Genomic DNA, 20,932 nt, shown 5'->3' on the forward strand with positions numbered 1-20,932 from the left:
AATCATTATTAGTATACATGTAAGTTTCCTGACGTATAAGCGCCATTGAGGATGATCTCCAGAGAAAGCAGACTAGTAGCGTTTCGTTAGTTTGTTTGTTGGGAAAGGAGAGGAAATGCAACCACTTATACAGATAAACGACAGAATTACCATACAAGCATTTGTAGTCAACACAACCAGAAAGAGTTCCCATCGTTGGACGGGGAATATGAAGGCTTCCAAGAATGAACAAGTGACATGTCTAACTCTGAACAGTTAGAAAACGGACTATCGACATCGACCGCTTGTTCTTGATATTTGAAACTGCATGCATATATACGTATATGTTTATGATAGTGATGAGTTCTTGCGTCTGACAAAAACTAAATTCCTTCATGGTTATATCTTGCCATACGTTTATATTGGTTTGTAAGGTGATTACTCTAAATCGTTATTTGAAGATGTAGATTCATTTCAATACAGAAATTTCGTCTATATATTAAGTTTCACAAGTGTATACCACGGAGAAGCTCTGAAGGTACATTACTCCCATTTTGTTTGGGTGTGAACCATCGATGTTTACAGCAATATCAAAGAATAAGATGATGATGGTAGAAAGAACTATGGGCGTCATGTGGCAAATATTACATGCATATTGGACCATGAGTTGTCAATCTGTATGAAAAGATTTCCAATACAACCATATTATTGAGAAGGAATGTTTACATGCTATACTCTCGTACTAGTATTACAGGGTTCTTGTGGCGTCCACCTTAGACACACCTCTTTTTAACGATGTTTAAAAAAAGACAGAACCAATTTAATGTCATATTTCCCTTGAATACCAAGAAAGAAAATAAATCCCGAAATTAATTTGAAACTTTGATACTCAATAGTTTCCCAGCAAAATATTCACATCCCTTGGGGATAATTAGTGTTCGTCCAGTGGCATATATAACAATTGTGATGACGGAATTCCTTCCTTTGTTCGAGAACAATCTTATTGAAATATAAATCTGTGATTTTACTATGTCCACAACTTCGATGAACCAAAGCAAATTATACATCGACCTGTATTTAAATCAAATTGGTTCTCTTCTTCTTCTTTTTCTGGTATACAATAGTCTATCGACATTCGATGATTACATACTGTTGGCATACGTGGACTAGTCTATTTACAAAACTTTTACCCCAATTTATTCAAAATATATGTTTTTTTCCTATGTTCAATGTATACATGTATATATTTTAAATTGCGCTATAGTTCCGTTACTTTCTACCCAGTCGTATAAACGAATCGTCGACAAGTGCGTACATTTTTTTAAATCAATATTTCTGGTATGTTCCAATCTGTCCTTCACTATTGACAATGAGTATATATTACATTTTCCCAAATTCACCCTTGGAAAAAATATTTAAATAGATTTTAATTTCATCAAATCTTATTTTTTGGGTATTATTTATATTTTATGAATAATATTCTTTACACCAGAAATGTTATTTATAAACAAGCGTATGAGTTTAGTAATGACAAGTAAGACAGAGTTGTATATTATACATCTGATAGTTCAAAAGTTATCCGCCGTGTACACTGATCAATACCTGCAGAGGTGAAACGATGCATGAACTTGCAAGCCCGACAGGAAATCGCTTGAATACCTGGACATGTCACCTCACACCCCTCACAATACCTTTGGAAGTAATACCTTTAGCCATGCTGGTGATCAGATGAGGGAAGATCAGAATTTATTTGAAAAAAGTTTATTACTTTAAAGAATTATGAACAAATTAGATTTTCGAAAACAATTTTCACGGAACACTTATTTATGATTTCAACTTTGACTCTTTACCTAATTCCAATATCAACAGTTTAAAAACAACAGACCATGGTAATTAAAAAAAATAAGAATATTTTCCGTATCAAGTTAGTTAGTCGGATAAAACAACCGTACGATTGACAAGATATCGACACGCAATTACGACTACATCTGTTTCTGTAGTTTTGTTCCTTTGTGGTTTATAGACATATCGTTGTTATTAATCGGGAAAGAAGACAAAATGGCCGAACGCAGAGAATTGATACTCTAAATTTAAAATCGATGGTGATCGCTTATCTAGCGGAATAAAAATTTAATAACTATGAATTTGAGTATTTTCATACTGAATGAACATAATATCAATTTTTGATTTTTTTGTGAAGTTTCCCTTTAATGAAAAGCACGTATATTTCGCGCTAAAAATTCAATTAATTTATTGAAACATAGACTAGTCACTACAATTAAAGAGATGCACAGAATATACTATATCAAATCACCACCGATTTAAAGTTAAATAAATATTCAATCTAAATCATCATTTTAACTGTTTTATGAATTATACTATTTTTAATTACATAGAGGACAAATATTTCGTCTTATTTAGCAAGTTGTTGATACAAAAGTATGACATATAAATGATAGAAGGACAGACGGACAAAGGTAAAAAATGTACGAAGGAACGGAAGGATATTTTATAACGTGTAGATATATAATCGGTATACCTATTACACGGTGCAGAATGGAACAGACTTTTCGCAATTTTCTGCGTTTTTGTACTAATCGTGATCAATATAAACACAAGAAACAATGTTATGTTTTAACACAGTCTTGATTCATAAACGATTAACAACTAAAGCGGACATCATAATATCCTAATTTATAATGATATAATAATCATCTGAGAAATACAAGGTAACGATAATCTCATGCATAAAGCGGCATAACTCAATAACTACAAACGTCTTAAAAATGACTACGAAAGTCACTAAGATTGATATCATTGATTTTCCAGTGGAAAATGTTACATCCATATCAGGATGAAAATATGTGGATGTTGAATAGTTTACTTTAGGCGATAAATAAAATAATGATATCGATCAAAGTACGCCGGTTTGTATTGACCAATTACATAAAAAATACTGAAAAATGTTTCAAAGCATCAAACGAAAAGGATTGAAACAGGACTGCAAAAGGAAATTACAACCTTGTTTTAGTATGAGTGCTTGCACATTTCATAGATTGAATGGTTACAAATTTGATAGTAAAAACACTTTTATATAAAAAGTGAGATTTCTATGGAGACTGGAACGACCGTTTCACGTTGTTTGAACTATAAAACTGCCAATAGAAATCCTAAAACGACGATTTGGCAGCCCACATTACCTGTACCAACTTATATGGATTTAAATTGACTGAAATCAAGAATTTTTGAGATGAAGAGTCAACTCTTTATGCTTAGATAAAACAAGATAAGGAAATTCGATATGAATGCAATTGGTAACGAGGAGGATATTTACCAGGAACCAAAGGACGAGAACGTTTTCAGATAAATGCCACCGTATGACCTTCAACAATGAATAAAATTCAAACTAGTAAAGTGAGTTATTTAAGATTTGGTATGACAAAATATAAAACCATTCAAATGAGAGAAAAAAACATGAACAAAAACAAAAGCAACGGCCTTATTTTTTTTTTTTTATCAAAAACCCCAAAAATGTTAAGGAGTTACTGTATACAAAGATAAATACTGAAATATAGATCCTGACTTTGCTAGACCCAACAGAAAGTGGCGGGGTTAAACATTTTTGTCAGCTCAACCCTCTCCTCAATAAACCAGGCACAATACCAACAGCATAAAATAAAACAAACTTTTAAGTATGAAACTTCAGTTGAAAAGGTCTAACTATCAGCAATGTAATAGTAGTTTTGTTTTACGGTAACCGTTGTTATTTCACGAGGGGCAATATTTACTAACATGTTGGGTAAGTATGTCATGATTAACCTTTTAAAGATGCTGGACCTTTTAAAGATGATCGACTTTGCAAATTTTAAACATATTCCATGTCTTTGTTACTGTATATCAGTTAATATGAAGGAAACAAAAACAAGTTTAAATTGTTGAACGATTACTCGCATTTATTTCTCGATTAAGCTATGTTTCTCTTTATTTCTATTTTGAATATACAGGTTTTAACGATTGTCAAGATGGTAAATTCAATTATGATTGAAAATTTTACTCAGAAGTTTCTTCAGCGTTGACATTATTGATTTATTTTTGTGGTTTAAAAAAAACCGGTGAATTCAATTCCGTTTCTTTACCGTCGAACAAGTATAAATACAACAAATGGAATTGATTGTAAATTAAGTTGTCTCTCTTAGAATCATTAATTGCAGACGTGGATCTTTGTTTTGCAAATAAAATGAGACAAAATCAACTCAAGAGCGGTTCATCCAATCTAATCGATGGTTTGTAAGATTGTTATTGTATTTTATTCTATTTGCTTATAATTTAAATGTTCTGCTGCAACTTTAAAAGCCTACATGTAAGATTGAGAAGGGAAAAAAAAGGAACGCAACCACAGAAGACTATGATTTTTTTTTGTATATTCTTATAACAAACACTGTTAGCATTACGCAACCATATAACGACAGTTTCTGAATATCTGAGTAATAAAATGCTACGGTCTTATAAAGCAAAAGCGCCACCTACGTGCCGGCATTTTTCAAGATAGTTTTTGACAGCAATTCTGTTTTCTTTTTTAAAATCATATACTAGTCATTTTGGTTGTCTCATTATTACCTAATATACATATACAATCCATTGGACCAACACATTATAATGTATGGACTACTGACTAATTAGACCAGGACAATCCAGTCGAATTAAATGTGTGGTTCGGTAGCTGTCCCAAAGACGTATTCACGTCCTTTTTATCAATAAATATCAAATAAAAATACTATACACATTGGAATACAACATAACACCTGTTTAAGAAATTTATTCTTTTCTTACGTCAATAATCTCAAATGGTTTGTTATCACACAACATTTCAATTTAAAAGTGGAATAAATTTCCGATAAAATTTCAAAATGAATTATAACCATCACCATACAGTGTCACTTCATATTACAAAGATGCTAAAGCATCGTATTCAAAAAGTATAAGGAAATTATTACAATTCTATTTCTTATAGTTTTTGCACTTTTGATACAAGTATTCATTGACTGTACATTGTGGAATAGATCACTGTCATTTTTTAAATAAAAGTAAGAAAATTCAATAATATCACAGAATTTTACGTGTTTTAGTGACAATCTTAACCATCCGGTTAGTTTACAAGATCGTAAATATGTGCAAAATCTGATACTATTAAAATGTGTGATTATATCTTTTAATATATGCTTATTGAAAGCAAAACAGGATATTGCGGAAGTTTGATGGCTAGCTCTAGATAACATTACTTTATATTGTAACATATTCCATTAAAACTGTATAGTCTTATAGACAAGTGCCTTGACGTTAAAAATGCATGTCAGGAAAGTTAATTCTTTTAAAAACGCATGTTAACATGTGGAATATTGGGACAAAAGTATGATTATTAGGAAATGTCATGAGCATAATAATAGTACATTGATTAAATATATACCGTTCTGGCATCATTATTATAAAAGTGTGCAATGCAGTCAGAGCTCCTGTGTCGATATGACTGACATTTCTTCGATACAACCATTTCTTGTAAATTTACTGTTAATTAAACGGTTCAAATTAATGAGGCTCCTCATGGGGGGTCCTAGTAATCACATAATCACCATTTTTTTTGCCAATATAATCACATAATCATTAAATATTTGCTTATCTTTAGTAATCAAATAATCATAAACTAAAAATACAGTCCTAGGTAATCAAATAATCATGAAATATTTGGCTTAATAATCAAATAATCACTAAAAAAACGGCCAATTAATCACATAATCAAAAACCCCATGAGGGCCCTCATTAATCGAAACACTTAAGAACTGTTTTACACCAGACAGAGTTAACCTTGCCAAATTAAGCAAAACTTTCAGGATTTATTTTTCGATTTCCTAATTGATTTTGGCCTCCTGTTTTCATTCGAGCGTCACTGATGAGTGATCTGTAGACTAAACAATCGTATAGTGTATTAATGTATATGTCTTGAACCATGAGTTTTAACGCCTGGGCAAACCCTTTAAACTTAATGGGTTTACAAAAATGTCTCCTTGATGTACGATCATCCGGGAAACGTGCATTTTGTTTATATTCGTACAATACTTTTTTTTCTACATCGAAAAATCGTTAAACGTCTCAGTGTGAGTACTAATATAGTGACACGTTCTTATATGAAATCGAAGTTAATATATACGGCGTGAAATAATCACCAACGCTTCGAAATGTTTGTTTACGTCCATGGCCGTTGGTCTTTGGTTGAAGGTTATTTCATTGGCAGTCATTGAACATCTCATACAAAATGTTAAATATGCTTGGACAAAAAAAGAAAGTATGAACATAAGAAGATGTGGTAGGATAATGCCAATAAGATAATTCTCCAACCAGATACCAAATGACGTAGAAGGTTATCAACTATAGGTCACCGTATGACCTTCAACAATGGGTAAAACCCGTACTAAATAGCATCACACATCCATGTTCATTTTTTTCTATATGGAGAGCCCTTTATATTTCGGTGTGAACCAAGGATCCGTGTGGAAGACCGTACTTTGACTTATAATGGGTTCTCGATTATATGTTTGCATTTAAAAGTTTTTAAAACACATTACATTCATTGTTGAAAAGAACATTTGATATCCAAGTTTTTACTTGTAAAATGTTGGATAATATACAAACATCAGGAAATTTATACGTTGATTGATTGATGATGAATTCACTTCCCTCGGTTATCAAACATATAAGATATAATCATAAAAATAACATTCACATCATATTTCTGACGGTTGTTTGTTTTAAGAAAAAGACATATTATAAACTGAGATACTAATTAAAGAAAGTTTTACAATACTTCAATTGAGATTAATGGTGGTCAAACTTTGAGGGCTCATATCTTTGTAGAAAATGCTTAATACGAAGAGAACACAATCTGTAATTAACAGAATTCCTGTTGTAATGTATGTTGAGTTAATTAAAGATGAAACTAAAACAATATGATGAAAATGAAGGGATAAATGAAGTGACCCTTTCAATTTGTTTTCTATTTTTCGTTGCAAATCAAACGTTAGTTTCAGTTCATATGTAATATATTTTGACATTAAATTCATAACTTTGTACAAAGTTTACTTTGTAGAATTTTTTAACTAGACGATGTGCAAACAAACTGTTTAAATTGTGATATTCAATTTTGACTCCTACCATTTATAATCAAATAATTACATTAGATGTATGTTTCATTATAATACTTTATGCCCATCACATGTTATTCCTTCAGCAATTGCATCACTCAATAAAACGTATCATCCATGATAACACGTGGTCCCACAATAAAGTGCACAGGTGAATTAAACAAAAAATAATATAAAATTCGTGTTTTCATGATCATAGCTAAAAAATGTAATTATAAGTATTGAATGCTTCTTTTTGTAACTTCATAGGGTTGTAAAAGCGTTGACCGCGCGTACATTTTTAGAATGAAGCGTTTCCGCGCTTCATACAAAATGTACTTCGGTCAACGCTTTTACACCCCAATGAATTTACAAAAAGAAGCATTCAATTCTTAAATATTGTGCACACTTTAGCTGTCTGAAATTTAGCAAACCGGGACTTAGTAATGTAGCAATTCCGAATATTCAAATGATTGAAGTCTAAGAAAATTAATCACAAATTTGAAAGTTAAATCGAGATTTTGTTTCTAGTATATTTCATTCAGAACTTTTATAGCTAGACTTCTATTTTAGTAGTATAAACTCCTAAATCTACTTCCAATTCATATCAAATATCCAAATGCCCTTGTATAATACAATAATGCATGTGTATTCAAATGTATTACAGTGGATTATAAATCACAAAAACACTGGATATAACAAAATTCCAGTGTGAATTAAACAGATGTGTAAACATTATAAATTAATGTTCAAGTTTATATAATCTAGTACTTGTTTCTTTATGATCTCATTTTTTGTTTAATGTAAACATGGACAAATGGACACGTATTCTTATCTTGAAGATTTGATACAGAAACCTGATTGCAAAAGAAAAAAAATATAAAATAACTATACATCATTTCAAAATATTAAGTTTACTAGTACAAAGTAAAGAAGCTGGTTGAGTGGGAGGTCTCACAGAGCATATCTAACCTGTTTCGAACATAGTACAAATATTATTTGAGGTGTCTTATATATGATAAGATTGATCTGCAAATGAGAAATACAAAATGGTTTTCAAAACACAAGCACACATGCAATTTCTCATCCCTTTTTTACATTCCCGTTTTCATATTTCATTTATAACCCATAATTTAGAAGCCTAAATACTAGAATTTAGATACCGTATAAACTGTTAGTATGTGCATGCTTCGAAATGTTTAGTTATTCACAAAAGAGGTATTATAATTTAACAGATTCAAATATTATGGCAATTAAGCCATCAAAAGACAAGAAAGTCCAGCGATTCATATTGCCCACAAAATCAGTGATAAACTATCAATTCGATGACAGAGAAATGTAAGCAATACACATGATAATGATTTCATTCCGAAACCTTGCCTATGAAATATCAATATGATAATGATTTCATTCCGGAACCTTGCCTATGAAATATCAATATGATAATGATTTCATTCTGGAACCTTGCCTATGAAATACATGTATCAACATGATAATGATTTCATTCCGAAACCTTGCCTATGAAATATCAACATGATAATGATTTCATTCCGGAACCTTGCATGCTTAAACATCTTCTGATCATCTACTGCATCTGGACATTTAGAGGACACTGGTTCTGTTTGAAGAAACAATTGTTTTACATTGTCTTATCGGGGCCTTTTATAGCTCACTATGCTGTATGGGCTTTGCTCATTGTTGAAGACCGTACGGTGACCTATAGTTGTTAATGTCTGTGTCATTTTGGTCTTTTGTGGATAGTTGTCTCATTGGCAATCATACCACATCTTCTTTTTTTATACAATTGCTGTTTTAAGAACAAGAGACAATATATAATAAGCATGTCTTAATTTTATGTTAATCAGATGTTTCTACGTGCCATATCTTTCGGTCCTAACGCCCCTCAGATACCAGAAGCTTGCATCTATTACTTGTACATGTATAGAAATGCTTTTATTGACGAGCAAAAGGTTCAGGAGTCGGTTTCTAAAACAAACTTACGATTAGGATTGATCGTAGTCTTGAACAATTCAACTGATAAATCTTAGTTGTAAGTATTTTTGTGAAATTTGAGACTCCAGGTTTTTAGCAATTAAACCAGAAAAAGATAAGACAGAATCAGGATTCATATGACATAAGCAGTCTTAAGGCATCAATTTTGATGACAGAAATATGGTAGCAATTAAGCTTTCATCCGGAAATCTATCACTATAAAACATCTTCTGAAAATGATAACTGCTATTGGTAAATACTATTACTGTTACTATCAAAACAAATTGCTCTTTTTACAATAATGGAAAAGATAATATTATTAGTTATTACTTCTATGTAAATTACATGTAAACTACATCTAATACATACTATATACAAGGAGAATTATATGGTCGATTAACTTGTGTCCTATACTTTTTCCTTAATAGTCGCAAATAAAATATGTACAAACTTTTAAAGCAAGTTTCTATTGTTTTGATTGACGACATATGATCTATCGAGTCACCAGAAATCGATCTGATCTATCGAGACCTTGGAAGTTGACCTGATTATTTGGGTCACTACTTATCGAGCTGATCTATTGATTCGCTGGAAATCGAGCTGATCTTTCAATTCGCTAGAAATCGAGCTGATGTTTCGATTCGCTAAAAATCGAGCTGATCTATCGAGACTTTAGAAACATACCTTATCTATTGAGTCTGTAGAAATCGAGTCGAAGAATCAAGAAACAAGAAATCGAGGTACCAGAATTGAACTGATCTATCGAATGACTACAAATCGAGATAGATCTAGACTGCATTGTCATATTGGTCACTAGATATCGAGTTGATCTATCGAATCCCTAGATATCAAACTGATCTATCGAGTGGCTAGAAATCGAGCTCGACGGATTGATTCCTGTTTGTTTTAAAAAAAATAGAACATGAGTTTCTTACGAAATGATTTAATTTGATCGTAGGGCAAGGAATTTAGACTACTACTGGGAAAAGATGTTCTGGGTAGGAGCAGACGAAGGTTCTGGTATATAAGTGAAAATAGCTACCATATTTCAAGATACCGAACCTCTAGTGAGTTAAATGTTTAAAGATGAAAAACTTAGTTAGAAAGTTAGGAGTCTGTAATTCAGTGGTTGTCGTTTGTGTTTTACATATTTGTTTTTCGTTAATTTTTTTTTTTACATAAATAAGGCCGTTAGTTTTTTCGTTTCAATTGTTTTACATTGTCATTTCGGACCTTTTATAGCTGACTATGCGGTATGGGCTTTGCTCAGTGTTGAAGGCCGTACGGTGACCTAAAGTTGTTAATTTCTGTGTCATTGTGGTCTCTTGTCGACAGTTGTCTCATTGGCAATCATACCACATCTTCTTGTTCATATTGTCCAGTTTAGAATACTCATATGCGATATTGTAGGATGTAGCAAATGTAGCAAATCGTTCGTAGACAGGATTGTTTTATAAAAACATCGACATATCAATTGGATATCTAAAAAGCCATTATCTGCTCAAGTGGGGATAAAATGCAATGAATGAATGAATCTCATTTGGTTATTTCTAAACAAGTAACATACATCTGATTGTGCGGTTTGATATTGATACATTTGGTGTTTTCTGATATCCCCTTAATTGCAAGTTAGAGTTACTTCGGAGTTAAGAGTGTTATTCGAAACAACACTAGGTCTAAAAATACCATTGAACATGTATCATCTGATTACCATTGCCTTTAGGGAGTGTTGCAAGACAGACACAGATTTCACATCTACGCAGCTTTCAAAAAGCAACATAAATTAGTACCATTTTCTACAAAAACACAGCTTTGTATCAAATTAGTACTAGAGTTAATGGAGACCGGATATGATATTTACACCAGTAAAAGCACGATAGAGTAATTATTCCATCTGCTTGGGGTCATAGATCTTAATGTGCGTTCGCTAACTAATAGCTATCTGAAGGCACTGAAAATCTAATGTCAGAAGAATATTGAAAGCAATTTGTATAATAGGCTTGATCCTTTTGAATGTATACAGTTAGACTAAAAACTGCCTTTAGAAAATCGCAGAATTCTTCTATTCAGTCATTATAATGATCTTGGAACTACATCATGGTAACAAAAGTTCTTGCATTTGACTATACTATTTAGACTTAATAATATATTAAAATATTTCTGAAACTCCTCCAGGTTATACAAACTGAAATAAACTTAACCTTTAGTCCTCATTTAATCAGAAGAAAAAAATCAAGATAACTTCAACTTTTAGTGTTGCATTAATCTGAGAGGTTTGCGTAACGTTAAAGTGTTCTTGGAAATAAGGAGTATTGTAATTTGCATAACGTCCAGTGACAAATATTTCAAGTATATTAAGGGTCCCCTTATAAATATCTTTAAGACATGTACAACATTCATGCAAAGTTGACATTGCCTATCCTAAGTTTTTCGTTTACAATTGATAATTAGAAATTTGTAAACATTTTGAAAACTGTCAAGTCAACTCTTATAAGAGTGCATGGTTGATATTTCTGCAATTTTATCATTATACCTCCTAGTAGCTAAGATGATCAAAAAATGCTTCGCAAGCCAACCACGGGCTAGATTGACTGATTGTATTTATTTTTTAACTCCACTTTAAGCACTATTGGTTATTTCAGTTTTCATTGGTGGAGGGAGCCGGAGTGCCGAGAGAGAACCACCTATGTTCGGCAGAAAAACTTGCAGTATCATTCTTAGTTAATAAAGATTGAAGTCGAATGCAACTATCTCGTGCGGGGTTCGAACTAACAAACTTAGTTTTGGACGGCTAGTGGTGTAGTAGTTAGACCACTTTGTCAACCAGCCCCCCTCCCCCACTTTGCGATGCATGTTTTGCATTAGATAATGCTAAAAATCTGAGTTAAGCATTTGTGTGATTTCTATAAACTTAGGTCGCTCCTTCGTTGCTTCATCTCTCATTAGTCTTTATTCTAATCTAAATTAGTAATTCCCAATACTAGTAACACATTATAACATGCAGATGCTCAACAAATTAATAGTATTAATTATAATAATGATATAGATTAAATAAAAATAAAATTTGAGTCTATGAATAAATGTCTAATTTCGTGACGACGTGAGAAATCAACACGGCGCCATGTTTCGTGTACAATCTTAGAATACCATTTTGTTCTCGGATATAAAATGTAATTTGAATATTTACACAGCTCAATAAACAATGCAAAGATCAAGGAGCAGATGCAATATGAACATCATAACCACTTTAATGAATATTGGAATATAGTTTTACGTCACTGACTCGACTACACTAAAATTTACATGTAAGGGATAGTCGGGAACAGGAAAAATAGATTTTATAATATTGAAAACATTGATAAAGTAGTAACAAGTGGTAGCAACCGTTATGGTATATCGCAGACTCGGTTCGTTATTGAAAATTGAAAAAATGAAGGTCTGTTACTTAAATTAATTAAAAATAATATAAAAAAAAAATAATTTGTTTTCCCTTATATATATTTTTTTAAATTTTGTTAATTTTCTATAACTTATCGTTATCAATTGTTCATTTTTTTCTAGTGGGGAAAAGGAGGGGAGTAAATAAAAAAAATAATTGATAAGAATTCTTCTTTTCACATGAATTGGAGTATGAATGTGAGTCCTCCCCATCATCCCCTTGGTACATTCGGTTGTAAGACTGATTTCCCGTTATATCTCGCAAGAAGTAGTTCTATCACGGTGAGGTGCTGAATTATTCGGGTTACTCAGACTACGACTGCTTCAGTTCAGTCTATGTTAAACACGTACATTCTGTAATAGTCAGAGTTTAATGATACAATTCTTACTAATCTAAAACTAAAAGATAATTCGTTAAAAAACATTTCATTACATAATATTGAGACATATTAATATTTTGATTTCATATCTTTCAATACAGCTTGCGTATCTCGACCTTTTTTTTTAAATATTGTACGTGTTTTTTACTCATGTTCACTACCGATATAAAAGCAAACTTAAAGTTATGATATAATGTTTATAGCTTGTTATTTTAATTCTAGGAATATTCCTTGATTTTGCAGGAAATTGTTTTGTTGTTGATAGTCAGTAATGGTCTGGGTGGGGGGGGGGGGGGGGGGGGGGGTCTTAAAGGATTTTTAGAAAAAACGAAGATAATGGACAAAAAAACCAGAATAAAGGACAGATTAAATAGAAAAATAAGGGGTGTTTAAAATAAGCACAACAACATGACATAATATAGAATAACGGGCAAAAGTAACAGATTAAAGGGCAAAAAAAAAAAAACAAAAAGAAACGAACAAAATAAGCATAGCAACAAATATAGAATAATGGACAAAAGCCTTTTAGATACAGAATAAAGGACAAAAAAAATTTGAGAATAAAAAAAAATTAAGTAAAACAAAACTTTATGGATAGACAAAATTTTCAAAATAAAACAAGAACAGAGAAAAAAATGTGAGAATTAATTATTGAAGACCCCTATCCATACTCTCATTAATTACTTTTAGTGGATGTTATCACCTTTTATTATTCATCTTTCGATTCTCTTAATTTTACTTGTTATTTTCATTTGATATCACTCTTGCTCTCGTCACATTTTTGTTGTTAAGCGTAAACTATCTTCGCATGAATACGATTTTGTTTTCTCATATCCGAGTCGAGTCGAGAGGACTACAACTTTTTTTATTTGATCGTAAAAAGGGGGGGTGCAACCCCTGGAATCAACCTTCTGGATCCGCCACATTGCTCTTTATAAAATATCTTTTTATTTTCAACTCTTTATTGGAGACATATTTGCTTATTTCATATGTTGTTAAAAAAAATTTTTGTAAAATATAATGGTTTATTTTACTGCTTAAAATTTCTTGGTTTAATATCAATTTTAACTTTTTTAATCACATGAAGGAAACTAATGTCCGTCACATATAAGTCACAGGCTTTATAATGGATAACCTGGTACAATTTACTACTCTCTCATTCGGAGTTGTCCGTACAATTTACAAAAGTCGGGCTTAATCATTGTCAATACAGTCGGTTATCTCAATAATGATCATTTGAAGAAATGTTTATATATTTTATTTCGTTTGAAATTGGTGTTTTCCCGTTTGCTATTAGTGGTAATTATTTATAGATGGGAACTAATAAATCTAGTTCTGCAACAGTATGTACTATTTATAGAGTTTGATGTCGGGTGTATAATGCACGAGGAAAGTTTTGGTGGTTTCTACGGGTGGGATTTAATGGTACTATATAAAGTTTGGCATTTAAATGTAATATTATCGAAGGTGCTCGCAGTTGCGTCGAATTGAAGTTGGTCACATTGGTATATTGACAGTTGCTGCTATGTTTATTACATACGTACAGGCGTCGGAGGTATTAACCCAGGAAAAAGAAAAGATGCGAATGAGAAACAATGTTATATGTCATGGATTTATATGTCAGTGGTTTGAATCGAAGAAATATGTACAAGAAAGTAAAATAAAATATTGTATCGCAAGAGAAAATGATAGGTTACTGCTAGCAACTAATCCATGTGTCAAAGAGACAACAACCTGACCATAAAGTCGAAGGCCACCAATGGGTCTTCAATGCAGCGAGAAACTCCCGCACCCGGAGGAGTCCTTCAGTTGGCCCCTAAACAATTATATTACTAGTCCAGTGATAATGGACGTCATACTTAACTCCAAATTATACACAAGAAACTAAAATTAAAAAAATAATACACAGCTAACAATGGCCAGAGGCTCCTGACTTGGGATAGACGCAAAAAACGGCGGGGTTAAACATGTTTTTTGAGATCTCAACCCTCCACATATAGTTACAATTTATTACCTTTTGATTTGTGCATTCTTTGTCTGATGAACACCCATTCGAATTCTTATTTTAAATATTATGATACAGTCATTCTTTTGAACATATAAGTTCATTATAACATGGGTAGTACTTGTTACTTTATTTTTTGGAAGCATAATATTATATCTAGTAAAGACAAGATACTTGCAATAGTGCAGTCATGTAGTAACTATTTGATTTTATATACACAAAATATTTCGTATGAAATAGAAACAAATTTTGTATTAACGAAATATTTCTTCCGGACATCATCAAAGATATTTTAGTCTACATGGAGAACATGATTATTCATTAATTGTAGGCTTTCAAACTATCAGAGATAGTGTTTGATGACTACGAGTACTCGAAGAGCGGTGCTTTTTTCTTTTTTTCTTTGAAGTAAATATATTTTTTTTTACTTCGTGACAATCTGATGAGTCAAGCGATTTTCAACTTATTGTAACATATTGTTCGAACATCGTGGCGTTAAATCTGTAAGCGACCAATCACCCCCTAACATGAGACAGTGGTGTCAAATAATTATATATGTTCGTGTCTGTTCCTAATCAGAATTTTGTAATTCAGTTGTTGTCCTTGTTGGCTGTCGGTCATGACAATTGTTTTTTTCATTTTTCTTTCTGTTAGTATAAATCAGGCCCCGCTACGAGATAGGTGATCAAAAAGTACGGCCAGCAGTTCCTGATCTGCTAGTCTCTGTCGTTATTTTAGCAGTAATACAAATAACGCTAGGAGTTTAATTGAAATTGTAAAAAACTTCTTTAAATTCCACTAACTAAAAGCTTCCGATTTGACTTTCTGTTAATAATTTTACATTTTTTTTTAAAACTTAGAAAATTTGAAATACTAAGACTTTTCTATCTCAGGAATATATTACCTTTAGTAAGCTGTATTTGGCAAAACTTTAAGGATTTTTTTTGTCCTCAATTTCGTACCTTATTTGCTTAAATTTCAGTTATGTTATCTATGATGAGTTTATCAAGAGTTACAGACGAGACAATGTTGTCCGGGTTAAACACGAACTTTCATATTAAAGTTTGTCAGTCATGTTTTAAAAGTAAACATTAAAAAAAATCTTACCTTGAAATGGATGTGCATGGTACAGATTGAACGGCTCTGAGGGGTTTATGCGCACGAGAGGGTATTGGTTTGTGTTCAATTTGTTTCCGAGTTCTTGTGCGACGTTTGATTGACGAAAATGTCCTTTTTAATTTATCCTTAAATGTTATTTCTTCGTCTTCTTCGAAGACGTCTAAATTCTGCATGGACGTTGACAATTTAGTCTTAGAATAAATTTTAAAATTTGAATTCATTTCCAACTTTAAATAAAAACTCTTTAACTCACAAAAGTCATAAATCACAACAGATTTTTATCTGACTTGAAAACATAAACATATTCCATTACACTTTATGTTTGATCTTGTGATGTGAAATAACCAACATTTCCGACTTTATTCCTCAAAAGTAAGATCCAAAGATAATAACGACTTTCCAAATTGGCGTATCCACGTAGCGTATAATTGAAAATCGGTCACTAATTCATTCGTAATTATATAATCCATGAAAAATGATCAAGAAATTGAAAGAAACAAAAGATAAGACTTTGTCTGTCAATGAAAATTCAATAAAGCACGCACATCAGTCAAAATCGGAAACAGTACTAATAATCAGAAAACATTTTGATTGCCTTTTCAGTAGATTATGCCGAATACACTTGACACCTATTGCGAATAAACTTGATTTGTTGTAAACATGAAATAACTGACTTACTTTAATCAATACGCGACATTTAAATCATTTTGACCTGCTAGGGGTCTTTCAACAAGTGTCATAATTTACAGTAAATTCGTGGGATTTCTAATAGCAAATTTGTTCTTTACGACTAAGAATTTGTACAAGTCTTATCGCTAGCTGATTGAAAGAATTAATCTGTTTTTATTGACATGAATATTAGTGTGTTATTTAATTTTGATGCTGCACCTATAAGTCTTACGTTGACGAGGTTGCTTTATAACGTATCGATTGGAACATGATATTTTATTATATCTTAGAAATAAAACAATTTCATAGTTTATAAATCAACTTTATATACATGTATACGTTTCATATTAAACGCCTTTTGTAGCTTTAATAATTTACTTCAATTATATCTTTTTGTGATACATATGATTCTTTGTTTCTAGACGTCAAGTTTTATCTCCAAAATTATTCTTTCTGCACACATTATTGCCATTTTAACTCATCTACGAAATAATAATGATGATAATGATATTATTATTGATAATAATAAAAAGTGATGACCAGTATAGTGGCTCTAAAGATTTAATTTAAAACATAAGGAGATGTGGTATGATTGCCAATGAGACAACTATCCACCAGTTCAAATGAATCGGATGTAATTAATTATGGAAACCGTATGACTTTTAACAACGAGAAACATTACTGAACTTGTGTCGATGATCCGGGTCTATGGGCATCTTAACAATGGACACTCTAGAACATTGAAGAAAAGAATGATTATGATACATTACTTAACTATATATTAAATTTTGTCGATCATGTATTTTTAAAGTTTCTCTTTCAAAATTACAGGCAATGACACAAAACATTTATAGATACAAAAATCGTCATTCAAGGACAATAACTCATACATTGTATTAGGGGTCAACCGACAATCCGCTAATCCGACTTATTTGTAGATCTTGTCTTGCCAATTTATATTTTTCAACATAATAGGCAAAATATGCTTATTGCTAAAACTCGTCAATGAAGGGATGAATACTCAAATAAGAAATTGACTGACGGTTTCGAACATAATGACTTGTTTATAACTCTTGTCTTGCTGATATTTTCTTTCTTTTAAAAGTATCTATCTATCTATTTTAGTTTTCACGTAAAAGTCAAAAATGAAAAACAAAGTTAAGAGCAGTAAAAGTCGTTAGAGTGTAAATGGACAGTACGTAGATCCCAACATTTTGAAAATGATTGCTGTTGTCATATTTTGCTCTATATTTATCTGTTTTAATATACAAAACTGGCACTTTATCCCTATGACCTTTTTTTGCTACATCTGCCATGTTAATTTTCGGCAGGCGGGGTCAGATGACTTATCATTTAACTTGATTGATACCTAAATGATGATTAAGTCATAATTGGCTCAAGTTTTGACCAAGCAATTTCATAAGAGGATATATAATTTTTTAAAAGTTTACAAACGACGGGCCATTCTATTATTTATAATTACTAAAACAAAAAACAAAGAACCCAGAAAAATGTAAGAACACAAAAAAAATTAAGCGAACAGCAACACGAATGCATTCGTAGGCGATCTCTTTTCTTTCCAAGATAATGATTCTATACCATATGTAAGAAAACTAATAAAACAATTTGAATTTATGGCAATTCCAGAACTTTAAATTGGGTCTTAAAGCGGAATTTGCTATGTAATTTATTGACAGAAAATAACCTCTGCGAAATAGAACAGTACTGCTAAAATTGGCGTTCAACACCAGCTAGTAAATCAATCAATCAATTAATCAATGATTATCAATCAATCAGTCACTAGTGGATAGTTTTTTCATTGGATAATATGCAACATCTCCTTATATCTTCAATACAAGAAAAAGAACTTTAAGAAAGCTATAAACAAGATCATCTTTACGTAAATGAACAAGAAAACAATTAACAGCACAATTCGTTCTAACACATTCAGTTGACTAATTCTGTCACATCAAATAAAACATTTCACAGTGAATTACCCATTTGTCTTTGGGGACGCTAATATTCTAGGAAGATATTGATGATTTATTGTAGTTTAAAAGACAAATTTCACTATTTGATTACGTATTATTTTGTTTTTTTTTTTAAATATTTTTCATACCTAACAAGGCATTAAACTAAGCCTGGAATCCCTGATTAGGGACTTTCCGTTTTGAATTTTCCTCGGATTTCAGTAATTTTGTGATTTTACTTTTTTCCCTATTTTGTTTGAATTCCTAATGATGGGTGTATTTTCTCTTCACCGTAAGGACTCAAACCATGTTTTATAGTTTAATATGGGATATGTGTGTTTTGCTCATTAATTAATTATGCCTTACAGTGTCTTATAGTTGTAAACTTCTATGTCTCTTTGGCATTCATCACATCTTATTTTAATACTCTCACGAAACGAAATTCTTGACCATTCCCTTAGTCAGTTCGACATTACCTTGTTATTGCAAGGATTATGCCTTTATTTTTTTTTCGGACCCTCTTCTAGTTTTTATGCAGGTTTTAACTCATTAAAACATCTTATGAGTACAACAATCAGTTATATCTAAAATTATGGTAGTTTTTGATGTGAGAGTGGACCTCGAAGAGTGGACATCAATTATTCTGTTTACATCGGCATAAACCGTATGATTACAAATAGACTCACTTACAAATGTATGTTTCTGTATGAAGACCTAATATCTGTTTGAAATCAAAACCATCCTACATAGAAATAAACCCCCTTTATGTAGCTATGATTAGGCGAGAGTTTTTGTATATTTGCCGCCGTCTATTATTGATTTGAATGTTGCAAATATCAAAATAAATTTAAGAGATAGACTTGTACAAAACTGTTTTTGTTTCTGAATCCTTCATATTTTGTATTGTTATGTTATGATTTTTCTGAATAAATGAAAATAAATAAATTGTTCAAACTAAAATAAGTTCTTATTTTTGTAACGCCAAACAAACATTTTTAAATCTCAATGGTATTTCTTTTAATAGAAGAAAAATTGTGGGTGTATTATACATCATACATATCTAGAGTTTCGTCTGGTATGATCGCCTACCGATGACGTTGATTTACGTGCAGTTTTGATTGATATTTTTAACACTTTCTGTTTATAATACTTTGGTGGGCTGGTTTATATAACTTCAATATATCGTGTCGTCGTGTACGTTTCTTGAAAAACTTCTATATACAAACTATATATTAATTTTATTCTTGTAGAGGGTGTTTTGGTCGATCACGACACGAACAGATATATATTAATATATATAACTTGAGACTAAATTTCTTCCGATCTGTTCTTATCTGATTGAGTTTCTATTTTCTATTTTAGTATTACATTTCTAAAGTTATAACATCGTTAAAAATGTTTGAAATATAGTTTTCGAGAAAAAAAAAAGATTTTGAATACATGACTGATAAGCACGTTTCTTATTACAAAACGACTATGTTTTTACTTTTGTCCAATAGAGTGTGAGAGATCGCGTGTTTGATCCATGTCTGGCCCTTGTCAAATATGTTGAGATTGATATTTGGTGATTTTTCACTTAGCACGCACCATTAACGGAATAAGAGTACTGATAATACCGAATACAATGACCATATGGCGCATTGTCCGTCCAACGGCTGTTTTCCAGACAAGCAGGGGCCCATAACGGACAAAAAGCCGTTGGATGTCAGAGTAATCTCGAACTAAATGGCGCAGAACCCTGTTTTAAATTTTTACTAGACTGAAATGCCCGAATGGGGTATAATGTGTATGGGAAGGACGACATGACCTCGTGTTAAGTGTTACTTATGGATTAGTATATAACAAAATATATCAAGTACAAAACAGACTTTCTTCCAGATCCCATGCATGGTGAAAATGCATGTAATATTGGTTGCAGGACGTTAAATATTGATTAATTTATTTGCACATAGTTTGAAACGACTAACACACGAGTTTATATTAGCCTGGTACCTTAGATGATTTATTAAATAAAATATTAAATACTTTTCATCAAGAAAGATTGAATTACAAAGAAAGGCATGGAAATCCAAATAAGCAGTTAGATAGAGATTTGTTTCTTGTGTACAATTTGGAGTTTAGTATGGTGTTCATTATCACTGAACCAGTATATATTTGTTTAGGGGCCAGCTGAAGGACGCCTCCGGGTGCGAGAATTTCTCGTTGCAT

General features: G+C 31.7%; 1 protein-coding gene and 1 long non-coding RNA gene across 2 annotated transcripts in view; one reads left to right on the forward strand and one right to left on the reverse strand.

The window, feature by feature from the left end:
* Positions 1–16,366, reverse strand: part of LOC143062745 (GTPase-activating Rap/Ran-GAP domain-like protein 3) — a 126,286-nt gene extending 109,920 nt beyond the window's left edge. The window contains exon 1 of the mRNA XM_076234510.1: positions 16,074–16,366. Coding sequence (XP_076090625.1) covers positions 16,074–16,306 — 233 coding nt within the window. The 5' untranslated portion in view covers positions 16,307–16,366. The remainder of the gene's footprint in view (positions 1–16,073) is intronic.
* Positions 15,360–16,246, forward strand: LOC143062749 (uncharacterized). The gene is made up of 2 exons (XR_012974836.1): positions 15,360–15,469; positions 15,546–16,246. It is a non-coding gene; the product is annotated as an uncharacterized LOC143062749 (long non-coding RNA).
* Positions 16,367–20,932: the final 4,566 nt, after the last annotated feature.

Source organism: Mytilus galloprovincialis, chromosome 2 (assembly GCF_965363235.1).
Source record: "Mytilus galloprovincialis chromosome 2, xbMytGall1.hap1.1, whole genome shotgun sequence".
Lineage (NCBI taxonomy): Eukaryota > Metazoa > Mollusca > Bivalvia > Mytilida > Mytilidae > Mytilus > Mytilus galloprovincialis.